This window comes from Eublepharis macularius, chromosome 8 (genome assembly GCF_028583425.1).
Source record: "Eublepharis macularius isolate TG4126 chromosome 8, MPM_Emac_v1.0, whole genome shotgun sequence".
NCBI classification, from domain to species: domain Eukaryota; kingdom Metazoa; phylum Chordata; class Lepidosauria; order Squamata; family Eublepharidae; genus Eublepharis; species Eublepharis macularius.
The window spans coordinates 53,956,693-53,977,500 of NC_072797.1; the positions used below are offsets into that span (position 1 = coordinate 53,956,693).

General features: G+C 34.8%; 1 protein-coding gene across 7 annotated transcripts in view; it reads right to left on the reverse strand.

The window, feature by feature from the left end:
- FAM172A (family with sequence similarity 172 member A) overlaps nucleotides 1-20,808 on the reverse strand; it is a 553,070-nt gene that overhangs the window by 317,074 nt on the left and 215,188 nt on the right. For all 7 annotated transcript variants that reach the window (XM_054986299.1, XM_054986296.1, XM_054986298.1 and 4 more), the window contains one exon: nucleotides 10,624-10,842. In XM_054986299.1, the coding sequence (XP_054842274.1) occupies nucleotides 10,624-10,842 (219 nt within the window). The remainder of the gene's footprint in view (nucleotides 1-10,623; nucleotides 10,843-20,808) is intronic.

A 20,808-nucleotide genomic window follows, 5' to 3' on the forward strand; every position in this document is an offset into this window, starting at 1 on the left:
CTGAGACAACGAAAAAATTGGAAATAAGAAAAGGAATGAGACAGGGATGTCCACTCTCCCCACTACTATTTGTAATGGTATTGGAAGTTCTACTTAGACAAATACGAGAAGATGATATGATAAAAGGATTGAAAACGGGAGGATTTTCATATAAAGTGAGAGCTTTTGCAGATGATGTGATGGTAATAATAGAAGATCCGACTCAGAATATGTTAAAATTAATGGAAAAAATGAAAGAATTTGGAGATCTAGCAGGATTTTATATAAATAAAGATAAATCCAAAGTATTATGTAAAAATATGACTAAACAACAACAGCAAGAATTGATGGAGAAGACAAAGTGTGAAGTGGTCCACAAAGTCAAATATTTAGGTATTGAACTGAAAGCTAAAAATATTGATATATTTAAGAATAATTATGAAAAATTATGGCAACAAATAGATAGAGACACGGTGAAGTGGAATAAGTTGAATCTTTCACAGTTAGGGTGTATTGCTGTAATTAAGATGAATGTACTCCCAATGATAATGTTTTTACTACAAACAATACCAATTGTTAAAGATAATAAGCAATTTGAAAAATGGCAAAGAAAGATTTTGAACTTTGTGTGGGCCGGGAAAAAACCTAGAGTGAAAATGAAGGTATTATATGATGCCAAAGAAAGAGGTGGATTACAATTATCAAATTTAAAACTATATCATGAAGCTATATGTTTGGTCTGGTTGAAGGAATGGATGGTGCTGAAAAACTATAAGCTTTTAGCTCTAGAAGGATATAACAAGCGTTTTGGATGGCATACTTATTTATGGTACGATAAGGTGAAAGTAGATGCTATGTTTTTGCATCATTTTGTAGGACAAAGTCTATTTATGGTATGGAAAAAATACAAGAAATACCTGGAAGAGCAAACACCACCAATGTGGATTAAACCTGCAGAAGCTGTAAATCCAAAGATGGAATGTGCTGGGGAGGAGTGGCTGATGTATAAAGAAATTCTAGAAGTTAACCAGAATATATATACTCTTTAAAAGAATGAAGAATTGCCATTTCAGTATGGTTGGTTTAAATATAGACAAATAAAAGATTTATAAAATGTAGACCGTAGAAAAGAAGGTTTTAGGATGGTAAATTCGGAAATAGAAGAATGTTTACTCCAAGGGGGGGGGGAAATGATATCTAAAGTATATAAAATTTTGTTGAAATGGTTTACAGAAGAGGAAGTTGTTAAAGTTCAAATGGTAAAATGGGCAATAAATTGTAATAAAGACATACCAACGGAAGCTTGGGAGAAGTTGTGGAAAAATACAGTTAAAATTTCAGCATGTACCACTGTAAGAGAGAATGTTTATAAAATGATGTATAGATGGTATTTGACACCAAAGAAGTTAGCCAACGGTAATAGTCAAATGTCAGATAAATGTTGGAAATGTAAGAAACACGAAGGTTCATTTTATCATATATGGTGGACATGTGAGAAAGCTAAACAGTTCTGGGGAGAAATAATAGAAGTTATGTCAGATGTTTTACAGAAAATTGTGAATAAATCCCCAGAATTGATGTTATTGTGTATGAACCTAGAAGAATTTGATAAAATGGACAGAATAATGGTGTTTTATATGATTACTGCGGCTAGAATGTGTTATGCACAACTATGGAAGACTCAAGAAATACCATCAGTGGAAGATTGGATTTTGAAAGTAATGAATATGGCTGAAATGGACAAGTTAACAAGAAAGTTAAAAGAACAAGACACTTTGGACTATGTTATGAACTGGGAGAAATTTAAGAATTATGTAGAAAAAAAGTGGGACATGAAAGGAAAAATGTGGCCTTTGGATAATTGTTAGAAGGGGAGAATAGATCTTTACTTGTTTGTAATTAGCAATGGAAATATGATAGTATATGTTAAGAAGAATACAGTAATATTGAAATAAATATTAGAGATATATTTGGAATATGATAGACAGAGATGAGTATATCATGGTTATATTGTACTAAAGGTTAGCTTATGTTATATTATATAGTATATATTATAATGTAGAAATACTTAAGGTTATATAGTAGGAGATAGTGATTTAGTATAAATGAAGGGAATGGAAAGCTGTTGGAAGTCAACTGAAAGGGGGGGGAATGGGTGGGAATAATATAATGTGATAGTTGTTACAAAGTGTGTATGGTGATTTATGTATATATTGACCCATCCAATAAAAAATTCTTAAAAAAAAAAAAGTTTACCGGAAGAAGGGGGAAACCAAACTAAAAATAAAAATGCGGGAAACACCCACTCCATTTTAACTGCTTTGCCCCCTCCCTGAAATGACTGGCACATGAGGTCATTTTATTGTTATTAAAGGAAGAGGGATGAGAGTGGTGGAGGAAGAAAAGGGGGAGGGGTATGGTTACACATTACTGTTCAACTAATCAAGACAACTGATAAAAAAGCCCCATGCAGAAATCAACTGATACTTTTTGCTTATTGACTATTGGAATGCACTAGGATTGAAAGTTCAAAAATTAGAACAATGTATCTCTGTGTTTAAGTTATCTAAATACTGTGGAAGTTGTAAATAAAGTTTAACTCCTTTTTCTGTTTAAATCCTGGTGACTGGATGTCTAGTGTCTCAAGAAAAGTAAAACAAACACACACACACACACACACAAACCTTTCTGGCCACAACCAATATATCTAAACTAAATGGTGACAGAGTATACAGACAGTAAACACCGAATTCCCTTTCCCCACTAGCCCTGGGTTAGCGTGAGGAGTAATTGTTGCCAAGTAGCCCCCTCCCCTCCTGCTTTGAGGTCAGCCATGAACTGTGTTTGAGTTTTTATGCACTGCTGTATTATGAATACCCAAGGGACTGCCTTACAAGTGTGCTCATGAGACACGTGTCAGTTTCATACCTACTGCTGTTTGAACCATGCCAGTTTCCTAGATTAGTGTGCTCCCTGCCCTGCTATTGACCACGGACTGTGTTTTACATATTGTTTCCCTGCCAGCCATGGGAGCCTGCCTCACCTGGGCTCCAGCCATGCTGCTAACAAATGACCAATTGAGGCTATTCTGATAGCCATTAAATCCTTTGTTTTAACTCGTGAGAACCTCTGAATACGAGGCCAGACCCCGGGTATGTTTTGGGGTATATAAGCTGGCTCCTCAGACCGCAAGGTGCGCACCATTCCTATCCCAACCCCCTTGCTGTCTCTCTGCCCGTGGTTCTGGTGCTGGCACCGAGCCACCTCGCTGCTCTACCTCTGCTCCGCCTCAGGATTGTAAGTATTTCCCTTGTCATCATGGGGCTCCTGCTCATGTAACTGTCTCTATTTTTCCTTCTCTGTATTTCCTAGCTCTTGTATGTAATCTTGTATGGGTGTGTAAGTTCAGGCATACACCACACCATTACTAAATACATGTTATTGAATGAATATTTGTAGTCTGCCTCTTTATCACATGAGTTTCCGAAGAAGGGACCTTGGTATAGTTGGTTAGATCCGCGCTAAACTTGGTTCTGAGCTGCCTCGCTAATTTCCCATCGAAATAAAAGCAGCACCAGTAACATAGTGAACATAAGGAACTGGTGAAGTCCCTGGAAGGAAGAAAGTGGGGGCCCTGTCTGGATTTGAGTCAGGACTCTCTGCCTGATAATTAGGGATTAGAGGAGTGGTAAATGGTAACTGACCTAGTATAAAATGTTATTCAGATGGTATATTACTCCTAAGGACACTGCAAACGCTAATAAGAATTACAGTGAAAAATGCTGGAAATGTCAAAATATGGACGCAATATTCTATCACATGTGGTGGACATGCAAGAAAGTAGGGAAATATTGGAAAGAAATACACGAAGAAATGCAACAGATACTGAAGTTTTGCTTTGTGTTAAACTCCAAAAATATGTTATTAAATATCTTACCAAGTAATATTATAAAAATACATAGCAAACTATTTAAATATATGGCGACAGTGGCAAAAGTAGTATATGCAGCAAAATGGAAGACAGAATGCTGTTCAGATTTGACAGAATTGATGAATAAGCTATACAAATATCCGTTGAAGGCAAAATTAACATCTTATATACATAATAGGACAATCCTAGCATTTCAGGAAAAAAGGAGGGTTTTTTTTAATCATGTGGCTGAAAATTAAAAATAACTAAGAACAATTATCAGTAATATAGATTACTTATCAAATTTGTCATTTAAAATGTTGAATATAAATGTATCTTAATATAAGTACCATTGTATTTTATAGAAAGTGTCTCTAAAAATTAATGAAGGGGATGGTGGGAAATACTTTGTGTTTTATATATTTTGTTATATATAACTATCTCCGATCTACACAGTTGTTATACAGTTCTTTTTTCTTTCGGTATCCTCTGTTACTATTATTCTGTTTTTCAAAATAAAAATATATTTTAAAAAAATAAAGCGATACTGTTGGCTCTGGAAAACTTGAAAAAAATGATAACTGACCTGAACTGCCTGTGAAGCCCCAAACCTGTGCAGGGAGATTTATAGTGGCTATGTGTAAGGGGTGGGGGGTGGGGTGTCACAGACGTCCTGTCTCCCTATTCAATTCTAGTCTAATTTAACTTTTCTACCTTCACAACTCTCAACGGGTTCATGACTATATTGCCTTAAGGCCTATTTCTTCTTAAAATAACCCACCCAAGATTTATGGGACAATAAATTGATAATAGATAAGCTTTATATATCATACAAAGATGAAGTTAGAATATTTATTAATAAAATTTATCAGATACAGATTTAATAAAAGATTATCAAAACTGAGTTTATATACCTACTCTACCTATATTTAAGAGACAGAGTACTTAATGAAGATGCTTCTTTACAGAAGTTGGCAGATAGAATGTGACTTCCTTTTCAGAATACCTGAAAGATTAAATGTGTTTTCTCAGATTTGGTGCGGTAAACCTTATGTATCTGTAGATGTATCTGTCAGTTTCTACAAAGTTGCAGTGTTCAAATTCATTAAATAAATTGTGTGTTCTTATGATGAAATGTCATTGCTTTCAGATTTTAAGGTCATAACCCTGTTATCTGTTACAAGCTTTATAAAGAAATTTGTTTGCGAGGAAAGAACACCTTGGGAAAATATGTTTGGTACAGGAGTTTTCCATGAAATACTGCAAACTGTCATAATACGACATCTATTACACTGAATTCCCTGGCTGGGACCACTCTTAATGGTAACTTCTCTAACAAGGTTCTCCACTAGAGATGGGCACGAAATGGAACACGAACCAAAAAGAACCACGAAGTAGGCAGGTTCGTGGTTCATGAACCAGCAGTTCGTGGTTTGTGAACTGGCGGTTTGTGGAAGCTCATTTTCCACAAACTTCCACGAACTGGTCTACTGGTTTGTTTGGTTCATGTTAAACCAATATGCCCCTTTATGTGCCGCTGCAAAGCGGCAGAGAAAGGGGCATTTAAACCCGCAGATCAGCTGCTTGTCGGGGAGATCCCCAACAAGCACCTGATCATTTAAGCAGTGGGGCTTGGCTGTCAGGCCAGGAGTTCCTGGCCGGCCAGCCAAGCCCCACCTGCAGTTTAAATGGCCATTTCCCTGCCACTCAGAGCGCCCATTTAAACAGCACCACTGTTTAAATGATCAGCTGCTTGTCAGGGATCTCCCCAACAAGCAGCTGATCCATGGGTTTAAATGCCCCTTTTTGTGGTGCTGCGAAGCAGCATGGAAAGGGGCATTCAAATCCCATGAACCCCAAACCGGTTCACAAACTTGCCCCAGATCATGGAAGTTCGTGGTTCGTGAAAACACACAAACCACGAACTACACAGTTCATTTTTTTCACAGTTCGTGCCCACCTGTACTCTCTACTATAGCTATGCAACTAAGTGTTATGAATTAACATTCTTTGTAACTAAAAGGAAAAGAAACTAGCTCTTGTCCAGCTGTGTGCCAGATAGTTGGAAATTCAAAAAGTTGCTGGTGACAGTTACACTTTGGAAGCTCCAACTCATCAGTCATCTTTTGAATAAGCAATTAGACAAGTGTGATAATGTACAACTCAGGGAAATATTTAGGACAGGAACCATAAACTTGTAGATACAGTGTATCACTACAGAATGCCAGTATTTCTCCTCTCTGCCATCTAAATGCTGCTGGGGTAGGTTGTGATTGCTCAATCTGCACAAATTGTACAACTAGATTTAAAAATATCAATGCAGTAATCATAGCATCTATACCATGATTAACAATGACTTCCTCACCTTACTATAGCCCCCATTCAACATGGCTTTTGTACATGCAGGTCACAGAATAACCTTTCTTGGTGGTAAAAGGGAACCCCTCCTACCTTTTTCACCAACAGAAAAGCTAGCTAGATCCAACATAATATTTAAGAAAATCCAGGCTCTTGCAGAAACTTTAAGTACCCCAACTACTGCATGGGAAAATGGTAGATCAAATAAGAGAAGACACTGTAACAATCTTAAAGTACAATGAGCAGAAATGGTGTGTTCCTATTTATCTTGTACAGGTTTCCTGCTGCCATTCCACCTGTCATCAACTTCTGTTAGTAAAGCTGCTCCCTCTTATTCCTTTCCTCTATTTTAATAGTAATCTGTTTGTATTAAAAATATTTCATTAATCTATATGTGTGGCAGAGTGCCATTCACTGTGCTCATATTAAACATTACTGTAGCATGTACCTACTGGGAAACAAAATGGGATGACTTTTTCCCATCCCTGTTTCTGTGTCCTCCTCAAATTGACAATGCAATCCTATGCAAAATTATTCTAGTCTAATTCTCCATAGGACTGTACTGTGGTAGGATTGTTATAGTTTCATTGATTCAGAACAAAGTAACAGTATTGTGAACAAAATATGTTTGCATCTTTTTTCATATTTGTATTAGGATACATCCTTTAATATTATATTTATAATGCGCCAAATAATAGTTTACCTTTAGAAGAATCTAAACCGACACAATATACTAAATAAAACACATTAAAAATCTGGAGATGAAATAAAACACGTTTTTATGTTATTTCCATAGTTAGAAGCCATGTTAGAACACAATGGCCATTATTCAAAGAAACACAAAACTAGTTCTATGAAAGGAAGTTGAGATTTCAGTTTTCTCAATCTTGTAGGCCACATTTTAAGGTGTTACAAGTCTCAAAAACAGTTTGTGATGTGACATTTAGGTGTGCTCTTCAACGAAACCCAAATTCCACTAGGAAAGTGCCAATCTTTGGGGATTTCAAGGTAGCTTTATGCATTCCACCTATGGTGTTCTGGTTTTAGTTCAGCAATGAATAAATATGCATTTATTGACTAGGATTATATGTTTCTGAGAGAAACATTTGCCGATATGTACAGCAGCAACCTCTTGTGGTCTGAATGAAATAATGTGTTAGTAAGCAAAGGAGAAACATGTATTTTAAGAAGCATGCAAGTATATATTTAGCATCCTGATCCTGTCATTAATACATGAAATCGATATTTAAAAATTCTCAGTGTCTTAAGTCTTCATACATAAAGACTTTTTATTATTAAAAGGAGTATCACATTCTATGCAGTGAATTTTTTCTTTGCTTTGAATCAAGTATAACCCTATGAAATATGACATTTTCCTTTTCGCTACTAAATTCAGTTGGCAGATATTTTCAAGAACAAAAAATTTTCTTCAAACAAAATATGGTAAGCAAGCTTTCCAGTCATAATATATAAGATATAGTTTATAGCTCAGACCAAATCAGTCCCCTTAATAATCTATAACTTGGCAACTACATTATTTGATGATTTTTTTTTTAAAAAGTTACAGCTTGAAACAATAAGCACTTTGATCTTTCAAGCTGTACTCCTAAAGCTTCAGAAGGTATGCATAATCTGCTAGTTATTTCTATTTATATTCTTCTTAGGAAAGGACTTAGCAATGGCCTTGCTTCTGTTTTAATTTTTGCAATTTATAACTGTACATATGGTTTATTACACAGAAATGTGTGGAATACCAGAATACTGTGCAAGAAAATGTAGGCCACTCAGAGGTATGTAAACATATGCTCTAGATATAAATATGATAATCTAATTAAAGCTTCAGTTCTTGCACATTTACTTAGGAAAAAGTTCCACTGAAATCAGTAGGGCTTAGTCTCAGGTAAACATGCATAGGATTAGGTGTAAAATATCCAAATTACAAAGCAAACATATTCACTGGAGGATATAACACAATATTCTTTAAATAGACAACATTTGCAGCCTAAGCACAGGCTATTATTTAGATATTAATTAATTAGTCTTCCGCAGTACACTCATTAATTGCTAATTCATGTAATGAAACAAGATTTTCATCTGCTTGTGAGCATTTGCTTTTCACCTATTTGCAGTTAATCTGGTCACATTTAAAAATAAACTTTTAATGATTAGTTCTGGCACTTCTGCATGCTTCTCTCTGTGCACAGTCACACAAAGTGTTCTTTACTCCAAAGCGTTTTGGAGGCATCCCTGTAGATCTGCTTCATGGGAATATCAAACAGTGTTCATTTATAGCAGGAATTAGCCCAAATTAGCTCACTTCAATTTTTAAGGCATGCTTACTATACAATAGGGCATTCAACATGGGTGAGCTGCACAGGACTGACCAAAAAAAACCACACCCACACCATCTAATGCTAGAAATAAGGAATTCATGTGTAATGTTGTAGTATTATTGACTTCTAAAAGTAACAGCTCACTATCCTGTGTTGTTCAGTCTTTACTCAAAAATTAGTAAACAAACAAAATGCGTATCGTAGAATACACTAAAGCGTGTAAATCAATTTTAAAAAGAAGTGTTGGTTACAGAAAATTTAAACATATCTTAACGGCTGAAACATCATTGCTCTCCAATGAAGTCTGCCTATTTATTTTGACTTTATAATCCCTTTTCTATATATTCAACATTAAGAGATTGCAATTTCGATGAACACTGAATTAGGCTGAAAGATCTGACTGCATGACTGCAAAGTACTTCTTCCCATACAAGAGGGGATTGTCTATTCCCCATCATGTAGGCCCTAGAACAGGATTTTGAGGATCAGGAGATCTTCCACAATGGTTTTTCAAAAGTAAAGAGATTGCATACATGGAACAAAATCAGCAATGCCCCCTCACAAAATGCTGTCTTGCACCTGTAGTCCAGAAAGTCAAAAGTTTAATCAACAGGCAAAAGTGTGTAGCGTTATATATGGTACTTGAACCAAACTTCAGGAAGCAAACACTTCTACCGTTAGTAAAGAAGATGTTCTTTAGTAAAGAAGATGTTACTAAAGAAGAGGAAAATATGTGATGGAGAACTGACTGCGACCTTGTTCTCACCATAATAGCCAAGGTTCAATTATCAAGCAAAACCTCAGAAGTGGTCTTGCCTCTGGGCATATTCAGGATGCTCCAAAGCTCCAGGTACTTTTCATACAGTGGAACTGATGACTGAGCAATTATTACATGTCATTTAAAGCGACAAATAGAGGAAAGCAGATTCTATTAAGTTACTTTTTATATACAATTATTTTCCTTATTTTCCTGTTCCTCAGTTCATTCATACATATTTGTTCCTCCTAGCTGTTTGAATGGTAAAACTAATTAGTAAAACTATGTTGGCCCTATACGTCAAAGTCATCCAGCATTTCGTAATAAAGATAAAGTTAACAATTAAAATGTTTCCAAAATGGTTTGGGCTGTTCAGTCACCATAGACATAGTGTTCTAACAACACGGTAGCATTTCTGACATATTTTACTGTTGAATAAAAATGCTAACCCATAAAAAGAGCTTTGAAAATTGCATGAATCTTAGAATGTATAATGCATCATATGTATATGAAGAAGAGTATGTCAAAGTGCAAATAATATTGTTTGTGCCCCCTGCAGAATTAGAAATCCTTGGGTAGCACTGTTATAACGATCCCATGCTGCTAGCATTACAAAGTGCAAAGGTTCACCTGCTAAGAAAAGAAAAGAGCAAGGGACAGAATTTCCTCATTGCACTATTCTTGAACTATTCTGGCTTAAATATTTATTAAGATATTAATATCGCTCTCCCTTTATCTGCCTGCAGAAATTTAACTGAAATACAATGGGCAGCTGCTTATACAAAAACAGCACATTCTACGGCAACTCTAGAACCACACAAGATGAATATCAGCATTTTGTCAACTATATTATTAATTTTCCAGAAAATGTATTAAAATATTGCTTTAAAAACAATTTAAGCCACTGCTTCTCAAAAAGATAATAGCAAAATACCTACAGATAAAACACCATATTAACATGATACCTGAGCTATATCTACAGTGTATTTTTTTACTGATTATTTTTACAAGTATTCTTCAAATTAGCCATTGCCCCTGGAATGCAGTGTTTGTTCCTCTGAGGTTTATCTGATGTTCCTCTTTGAAATCAAATAGAAATATTTCGCAACTCTTCTTCAATTAAACATTCAATGATTAACAAAAGATTAATATAAAGAATATATCTGAGCATTTAGCAACTACTTGAGCAATATTTATATCTTTTTAAAAGCATATTATTATAAAATGAAGTAAAAAGAATTTTCCATTATTCAATAGGAACTGCAAAACAAACTAGATTAACTTACTCTAATATACAACTGCAGAGTTTCCTTTTCTTTTTGTGGATTTCGATATTTTTCGTAAAAGTCACGCCGCTTCTTTGTATCTTTTTGGATTTTATCTTTTCTCTCTCTCTTTTCTGCAGGTTCATCTGAGCTATCAGAAGACGGCTGTGCTTGGGCTTTTGTCTTTTCAACTTCAATATAGTTCTCATTTGGATTCAGTACTATTACGCCATAGCCTTCCTGTTTCAAAGAAGCAGAGGGAAAAAGAATATGCATATATTTTTGCTATGAAATGGTTTACAATTAATTTTCCTTAAGTAAATGTACATGTAAGTAGTTTTCATAAAGTTAACAAAAGATATAATAGTTTCATTCCTTTTGTGTTTGTACCTGAATTTATTAACCCTGCCTACATCTATTCATTTATTTACTTAGTTCTTTAACCTTTTCAGAACTTTTCAAAGTTTTAAGTTTTTCATCAGAACACAGTTGAAATAAAAACAAAATGTAGTCCTAGAATAAAATGTGGCTATGACTGTGACCGGTTAATGCTTCATTAAAACTTTTACTATTAGCAAGTATACTTCTGAGGGAAAGCCTTATTCAAAACAGCTTAAGCCTGCAGTCCTGTATCCACTTGAGTTATTTAAACCACACTGAGCTCCATGGGATTTAAGCAATCAAACTGTGTGCAGGACTGCAGCCTAAAGTATTAAGCACACTTTTGTCCAATAGTAGATAATCTGCAAATTGATAGCAGCAACAATGAATCAATATCAACAATGACTGTTTGACATTGCTCAGAAATCAATGAATTAGTTATCACCTTAGGACATGGACAAATTTTATGGGGATTATGTTTGCAGCTTTCAGTAAAATTATATTAAACACTTTGTTCTATTTTATTTTTCTACCAAAAGGTCAACTGTTGAGGAATATCTAGATGTATACAAGACAACCTGTTTATTTAATGTAAGGAAGTGAAGGTAACTATAAAAAGTGAGAAACAGAAGAATAATACACATTTTTGATCACTCTAACATTATTCCAAAATTCATTATACATTGTAATTAAAAATAAACTTCAGGGACTGAATGGCTACTTTAACCTAGTTAACACATCATACAATTTCTGTCCTAACAGCCAGCTCAAGTGAAAAGATGAAAGACTACCTATCAAAGTTAACCAAATCTACAGCAACAAAAGATACTTTATTTAGTGTTGCTTTATTCTAATCTGTGTAGCCATTCAAAAATCTTGTAATGCATTGTAGTAACTGTCAGGTAGACAGATTGTCAGTGGGTGATTTTCTACAGTTGGACACACTTGACTAGTTATTAAAATCACATTTGAAGAAAGTTCTTACTCCTCTTCCTTGTGCCTGTACAAGTTTTCACGCCCTTCTCAAATTTCTACTATACCTTCTCCTCCCACCAAAACTAAGTTAAAGAACACTGTTGCACTCTGTTAAGCAGGGTGAAATAGAGGCATTCAGTTCACTGTCTGTGGTGTAAGGGAACATGGTATAAAGGTCACCACAGGCCAAAGAGAAAATTGCCTCCTTCTAGATTCTGAACCATGAGTAAGTGGTCTCCTGTCATCTTTCTTCCTTGCTTTCTCATCAAAGTAAACCTAAATATTCACACATACCTACCATATGGTTTGGAATGGAATAGCCATATATGATGCAGAAATAGTACATAAGAAGAAGCAATGAGATGTTTATGTAAATTAGTTTAGTATTGGGTGTCCAGTTTATAAAAAGTAAATAATATTGAAAATCAGATTGTTGCCTTAATAGACTAACACACAACCATTACTAAAATAGTGCCAACTAAACAGTTATTTTCATGTTATTTTTAAAAATTGGTAGGAAAAAATGATAACTTTTTATAACCCTGAGAGATGCTGTCCTGCAGTGTTTGGTGCTTAATTTGCTGCTCATGTTCATGATCCACTTATTGTGAGGAGATGTTCAGAGTATTGATTCTTTTTCCTATCTGTACAATGTAAAATGCAAAATGTATGTATTTGTTATGGTTTTACATGAGATACTGAAATGTGAAATTGTGTCATTTTTGCAGCTCACAAAAACAGACACACATAAATCATCAGAGAAGTAAAATTTGTCTAAGTTATTGATTATGTAACTGAAAATTACATGACTCATTTGTCCAATTTTATGAGGACATAATGTCAATTTTTCACAGACACATCAAAAGATGAAAAATGAATCCATTTCAAAAATCACAGCTACATAAATCAATTAAAGGATTTTTATCAATTAGATTTTAAACAGCACAAACCATCCCTCATATGTCTTTAAAACTAGTTTCAACAAACCATATTTGTTATAGTTAACAATGAAATTAACACAGAAATATTCTATCACGTGCTTCGTAGTTTCTAAAAATCTATTATAAAAATCATTTTGTTTGTTTTAAAAAGTTGACATAATGTCATACTCTTTTCTATCTTTTGTCTTCCACCACCTTCAGTCTAAATTATATGAGGAAAACTAGGCATAGGAAAGAGGATTAGAAGTAACATACAATAGTTGCTCAGATAAAAGGATGTAGAAATACAACATAATGTATAAAACTGCAGCTGAATTTAACCTCTATCAGTAGTACTAAATTGTTACCAACCTAACCTATCAAAAGTTAATCTACGTCTTTAACCATAGGATGACCTTTATTTCCTCCCCACCTAAGAAAACAAAGTAGTTTTTCTGAGGTTTTAAAAAGAATTTTTTAAAAGGTCTTTAGTATTTCTGTCTTGAATTGCAGTTTTTGAGTATTAGTTTTTTTAAAACAAGTTCTTCATTTTTAAAATTTAAAACAAAAATGAACAGTCACCAAATTAACAATGACAAAGTTCATCTAATTTCTATATATACCTACGAACTTAAAACCATGCTGACATCAATTAAATTTTAGGTAAAGGTTTTAAATATGCTGTGATGGATAATAATAGATATAGATTTATTAAAATGGCTGACATTGTATATGTACCTCATTTTGTAGGTGCGCTGTGTTCTCAAATATTTTTGAAGATCATTTCAAATATTGTTTTCCTCCATAATCAATTAGATTTAAAACCATCCCACTTAAATATATGCTCTACAAAATGTTTAATATATTGGCATCAATTAAATACAGCACACATTAAACTTCAAATTCTTCTGCATAGACCAATCAGTGTGATCTGTTCTTAGATGTGATAAGATGTTAGCAAAACCAACAGTGGTACAGCAGGTTTTTCGTTTAAGAGCTTATTTGATACAACCCAACCAGTTTTAGAATATTTCATGCAGTGCTTATTCTACAAGCATGTTAACAGATATGACTATGTGTTCTACTGGATCAGGTAGTTCAATTTAGGTACACATTTAAAACAACATTTTCAGGAAGATTAAAAAGTTATTGTATTAATTTATATATTTGAACTTCTTGTCACTTATTAATTCAGATGATAGTTGAAGAAAAAGAAAACTTAGAAAGGTGCTCAAAAGCATCAAAAAACTTGAAGAAGAAAGTTATACATGATATATCACACAAATGCCGCAAATGTGTAAGAAAGTAAAATATAACTATTAGAATACAAGAGGCTACTACTTTGAAAGTCTATATAAAATACCTCATATTCTTTGTATATACACAACACTAAAACAGCATATTAGGTAATAATAGGATAGCCAATGGAAATAAAAAATATTTGATATATATTGTGGAACTCTACAAACCTCTCATGTCTGGCCAAATGAATAATGAGCTGAAAGCATTCAGCCCGGCATATTAATTCACCAGGATGGGATGCCATATGTGACCAGGGAGGTCAGAGGCTAGAGTAGAATCCCTTGACCTATGTAACTATCTTTTTGGCCTGTAAGTAAGAATCTGTAACAGATCATTTTCCTGAGCTTTATCAATCTGATTTTTAAAAAAAATCTATTTAGACCATTTGAAGCAAGATCAAAGTTAATCCTCCAGGAAAAGCAATCTAGAGAACTTAGATCTGTAACCCAGATCTATGCATGGTTAAAATGGACATAGGAATGGCCATTCATCTTTTTGAAAGATGTATGTTCTGTTTATTTCTCATCCTTTTCATAAGAAGGGTACCTATGTGTCACTGTTGCAACATCCTAGGTGCAACAGTAGGATGAGGTCATGACAACCAATCAGAAGTCACTAGTGAAGCGTAAAAGTAAACATAGCTGTTGGAGATGCAGCTCAGCTTGAAAAATGCCCCCTCCATTATTTGAGCAATTTTCTCAAGACGTGACCTGAGACTGAAACGCCTGAAATGTCAGTTGACTCCTTTTTGTATTTCCACCCAATGTGCATTTTGGCAACTGCACCCTGCTAACACTTTGTAATATTTTCAACCAAGTTACACCTCATCTCTCAGGATCCAGAATTCCATTGCTGTGTCCAAGTGTGTAAAAATGCAGTATTACTGCCAAACACACATTGTCCCAGCAAGTTTCAAACTTAAAATAGCCCATCAAGTTAGGCAGGAAAAGAAAACATGCCACAAAAAGTTTTTAGAGGACCACCTGTTGTCTATTATTTTTACATAGCACTTACTCATAAATCATAACACAGGGTAATTAATCAAGCTGTCAAAGAAAAGGTCAAAGGTTAGGTAGGGGAGTCAGAAGGTCATGCATGGGCTGATAGAGGTCAGGGTCACACCACATTCCTCATTATCAAGTTGGGATGAGAGACGGCCCAAGCAAACAAAAGTGAAAGCAGATGGAGAAGTGAGTGGATAAAAAAAAAGAAAGAAAATTTCACAAACAAAAAGAAAAGTGAAAGAAGAGTGTCAGCTGCCTTCAAATAAAGAGTAGAATAGAAATACACTGAAATGTGTTCAAAAGGCCTAATACAATATAAAGACCTATATTTTAATTATTTAAATCTAATATAGATTTCTTCGAATGAACTTCGGGAAGGAAACAAGCAATACTTAACTGATTACATTTCTATTTGGTTTTCATAAAATTTACTCAATATTTTAGAAAAATTAGAGGAAAATGTTACTTGGATTATTGTCACCAAATGCTGTTTTTCCCTTTGTGACTGGGACCTAAGAAAATGTACTAAAAAAACTTGTATATGTATGAAAAATAGATTTTGAACTATATTCTTCATACACACAAATGTTCATTAACAGAAAGCATCATAAAAGTCCTTCTGTATGACACAAGAGTTATAAAATATTCTATCATTACACTGACCTGAATTAGATGCAGAATACTGTGCAAAATTAGCTGTCACCCTTTCCTCAAAATCTTTGTTAATCTCATTTTGAATGTTTGCAGCTTTATCAACACATGCATCAATGTCAGCTCCTTGGTTACTGAACCGCCGTACTTGGAAGAAGATATAATTAAAATGTTTTGGCACAGAAAAGGTGAAATTGTATCTTCCCCCTTTCCCTGAGGAGTCTGTAAAACATGTAGGATATATTGACAAACACACACCCTTGTCTAGAGCCCTGACATTCCAGGTCACCTACTGCTATTTATTTCAGAACATTTACACTTACCCGTACAATCACCTGCTGTGCTACTAACTTTTAATGGCTGTTAAAGGTGTAAAAATAAGAACCTACTAATACTATTCCTGATAACTTAATTTTAATACCATAAACATTCTCTGTTCTTTATTTGACATCAGTTTTTCTTCCATTTTAACACAAATACTTCTACGTTAAGATTACTAAAAATGCTATGTGTAATGCATGTTATTTGGCTATAACCCAATGTCATAAATAATTTTTAATTACATTATTTATAGTCCACCTTTCTCACTGAGACTCAAGGAGGATTAGAGTGTGAACCAGTACAATCAATTTTAGAGATATTTCAATAAACAATGTAACAGGGTATATAAATGCAAGTTTGTGAAGATTCAAATCAGCAGAAATCCAATACAGAACTGAAGAAATGCTAAAACAGAGCATAAGCAATGCTAAGACTGACATATTAAACAACAAAGAAGCTACCTAGTAGGATCATACTTACAGTAACAGACAGTACATAGTAGTAAAGTCTATAGTCCCTATCCATTTACTATTTCATCTTTTTGGGACCACTTCCTTACATATAGCCCTCTTATCTGAATAAAAAGTCATTTTGAATAATTCAGTTTTGCATAGTTTGTGGAAAGCTAGGAGAGTGGAAGCTTTCCTGATCTCTTCAAGCAGACCATTCCATAAGGTAGGGGCCACAACAGAGAATGCAGATGTACAGGTGCCCATGTGGCACCTGCAGAAGGCCCTGTTCAGATGAGCAAAACTAATGTTGCAACAATTTCAAAGTTCATGCCATTATATATTTCTAGGAACTGTAGAGATACATTTAGAAATTACATAACTGGGCTTTTAAAAAAGAAACATGTTTATTGTCATACAAAAGACTTCAGTCTAGTCAACAGAAATGACTTGTGTTTCTAGGGGTAACTGTTAAATATATTCATATATGTTTTGAATAGGTAATCATGGGTTGGATTCTATGTTCTACTCCAATGACAGCAGATCCTTCCACTAGTGCAAGAAGCCTTGGAAGAAGCAGAATCTAAACCAACTGTTCTGAAGATATATATGCCAGTACAATATCATGAAATTAAGTTAATGACTTTCCAGTCACGTGTTTAATTTTTTTTAACAGCACTTGGATAGAAAATTAAAAAACAATGCTCCTCAAATAAAACAACAAGTAAATATTTAGGATACAATATACAAAATATTTTTTCATCAGCTCTTCAGGAATGTTATGATTATGATGATACTGCTGTAACAAATACAACAGTAAAATGCTTATGTGGGATATAAAACAGTCACATATTCTATTCAATATGAAGGAAATGTACAATAAAGTATAATAAATGTCTACATACAAAATCTACACATGAAGTGCCAATAATTCTAAGTCAGTATATGTAAGAAAGATAATAGATGCTTTTACAGACTCTTCTACATGTTAAATGGAGGTGGGGTCCATGATCCAATTAAGGCCATACATTCTATCATCATCTAAGGATTTTTATTAGAAAGAAGCTACAAAGGAACATATGACTGAACTGGCATACAATTGGTGAAGAAGCAGAATCTAAACTTCTTGGCTTTCTCATGTATTTAGTAGAAGATAATGGAAGAGAAGAAAGGAGGTGTTAAGGGAGGGTTCTAGTAAATTTCTGCAAGTGAAGAGGAGAGGGTCAAAGTGAAAGAGGCAGACGAATGAGGATATGGGGGGAGGAGCTTAAATATTAAACATTTATTAAAGATTTAAACCATGATTAGAGTTCTGGAAAACTTCCAGAATTATTCAAAATGACTCCCTGAAAAAAATCAGGTGGTCTATATAAACATATAAAGAAAGACATGAAAAGAGCTTTCTACTTGCTCTTTGTACTTTCTCTCTGAAGGAGAAACCTCACTTGATTAAAGTTTACTCATTCCATTCTCGGGCTTCTGGTGCCTGTGTATTTATAGTTGAAATCTTCATTTTCTAGGTTCTCCATCTATCAAATGTCTCTCTTGATTTGGTGTGTGTGTGTGGGGGGGGTGCATCTAACTGGAGTACCATGTCCCTTTACAAACTGCAAGGCTAAAATGGAGAAAACTAAAAAGCTGCTCCTGGTGACAATGCTCATGCTGCAGATACAGAATAGCACATTCACACTGCAGAGACTCTACATGTCTTCTCACCTCCTGGAAGTTATATAATATGTTTGACATCCACAAGAAAACTGAGTGCTTAAAGTGAGGCTTTACAACACTTTAAATTGCAGTTGTAAATTACAGAGGGAAAAATTACAGAGGGAAAAAAACCCAATAACCCAAACCCTGCAATTCCCCGGTATTATGATGCACAAGCCACATTTCCATGTGATCAAGACCATTCCATTCACTACAAGGTTGACTTATTTGTACAACCAATTTTATGCACTAAGCTGTCCCTAAATTTCAAGTGGTCTCTTAGGAGTTCTATCTGAATATAGGAACTCACTTGATGCTTGTTTATAAACAACTGGAGAAATGTTGATTATAAAGCACTTAGTACATATGTAACATTTTACATTTGTACTAAAAGATCAATTTTACAGATTGAAAAAGTAAAATAGGAAGATGTGCAGTGGAAGATAAAATGCATGTTTATCATTGTTACCCAAAACTATTTCCAAGACCAACTGAACTTTAAAAAACCTCCAGTACCACCCCTATCAGCCTGTCACTCTTAACGGAAAGTATCACTTATAATCACAACATGACTATTTTTAAATGCTTACACACAAGCCTATGAACTAGATATCTGAGCAGATCTAAAGATCCATATCTAGATTTTACTCATTCCTAAAATTCTACAAGAAGGTGTTTGGCCTAAAGGCAGTATTCTTATGGACTGCCTAGAATTTATCATGATATTTTTCCAAGTGGGTCTCAGTTTAAAATATACATACCTAGTGGAATGGCAATCTGTGGCTCAATTCACATAACAAATGTGACCTTCAGCACATAAACAGACATTGTATCTGAATGAATGGAGAAACAATTGTGAGCACTATGTACTAACTAGGTATATGACAAGTATATGACAAGGTAAGTTAACAACTTTAACCGTTTCCATATGTATCTGGATGACTCACAGAACAAAATTAAATAACTTCACTGCGTACTCAGAGATAAGTGTATTCTCTTACACCAAAGCAGCCATAAGCAACAGTGTTGCAATTTAGTTTTACACACTGGGAAAGGTTGCTGCTCAGTTGCAGAGCTTCTGCTTGGCATACAGGTCTCAGGTTCAATCCTTGGCAACGCTACTTAAAAGGATCAGGTCACAGATGATGTTTCCTCTACTTGGGACCCTCGATACCTGCTTCCAGTCAGAGTAGACAATACTGAACATGATAGACTAATGGTCTGTCTTATTATAATAAAGTTTTATATATGTATCAGCTCCAAGTTAGTTAGTCCCTAATATTTGTATGTTATGAAACATTACAGAATAAGAACAATCACCATATTTTCTGAAGAACAGGACTCATGCTTTTGGGTTTTGGCATTCAAAGGAACTAAAACAAACAGTTGGATGCTTGTATTGTCGAAGGCTTTCACGGCCGGAGAACAATGGTTGTTGTGGGTTTTCCGGGCTGTATTGCCGTGGCCTTGGCATTGTAGTTCCTGACGTTTCGCCAGCAGCTGTGGCTGGCATCTTCAGAGGTGTAGCACCAAAAGACAGAGATCTCTCTGAGAGAACGTCAGGAACTACAATGCCAAGACCACGGCAATACAGCCCGGAAAACCCACAACAACCAGTTGGATGCTTCTTGCTAATTTAAATTCTCTTAGACCTTACTGATAAACCAATTCATTATTGTTTGTTTATGAGGCAAACAAATAAAATTCTTCTGTCATGAGAGAAAAAAAAATCAACTGTTTTCATGGCATGATTGTTTATGTTATTTTCCAAATTCTGCTAAATAATCTAGTAATCTAACAGTGGTATCCTAAACAGTTACTCCAATCTAAGGTCACTGAAATCAATGTGCTTAGGATCTACTTAGGATTTCACTGTAAACGACCTATTCATGCTTATGAGTTATAGTTTGTAACCTTTCAAATTAGCAAATCAAACACTAAAATAGGCAAAGTATATTACTGTATCAAACATTTCAGTTGGTGAAATCATTACTGTGAGTGTCTGTAGAAACATGAAAATGTAATAATAATTTATATCATGGATTCAAGGAAAGCCATCCAAGGATGGGGCCATGGCTCAACAGTAAAGCACCTTCTTTGCCAGCAGAAGATTCCAGGTGTAATCCCTGGTATCTCCAATTAAAAGGATCAGGGGACATGAAATACTCCTCTCTGTGATCTTGGATAATAGCTGCTAATCCAAGTAGGCAATACTGACCTTGACAGACGAATGGTCTGAGTCAGTATAAGTCACCTTCACGTAATGTATTAATTTTGGTTACAAGCTAGAATCAAAGATTCATCTGCCTTAGCACGATTCTGCTTGCACAGGGAAAGATAACTACTTTTCCCCGACCTGCAGACACCCATAATGCCCCCCCCCAATTATGCTTGAGAGTCCCCTAAGCGTCTGGAGCCAGTTTGTGGGGCAGTGACAGACTGGGGGAAACTGGTAATCATCCTCTACACAAGCAGAAGCATCTTCTGTTAACACAG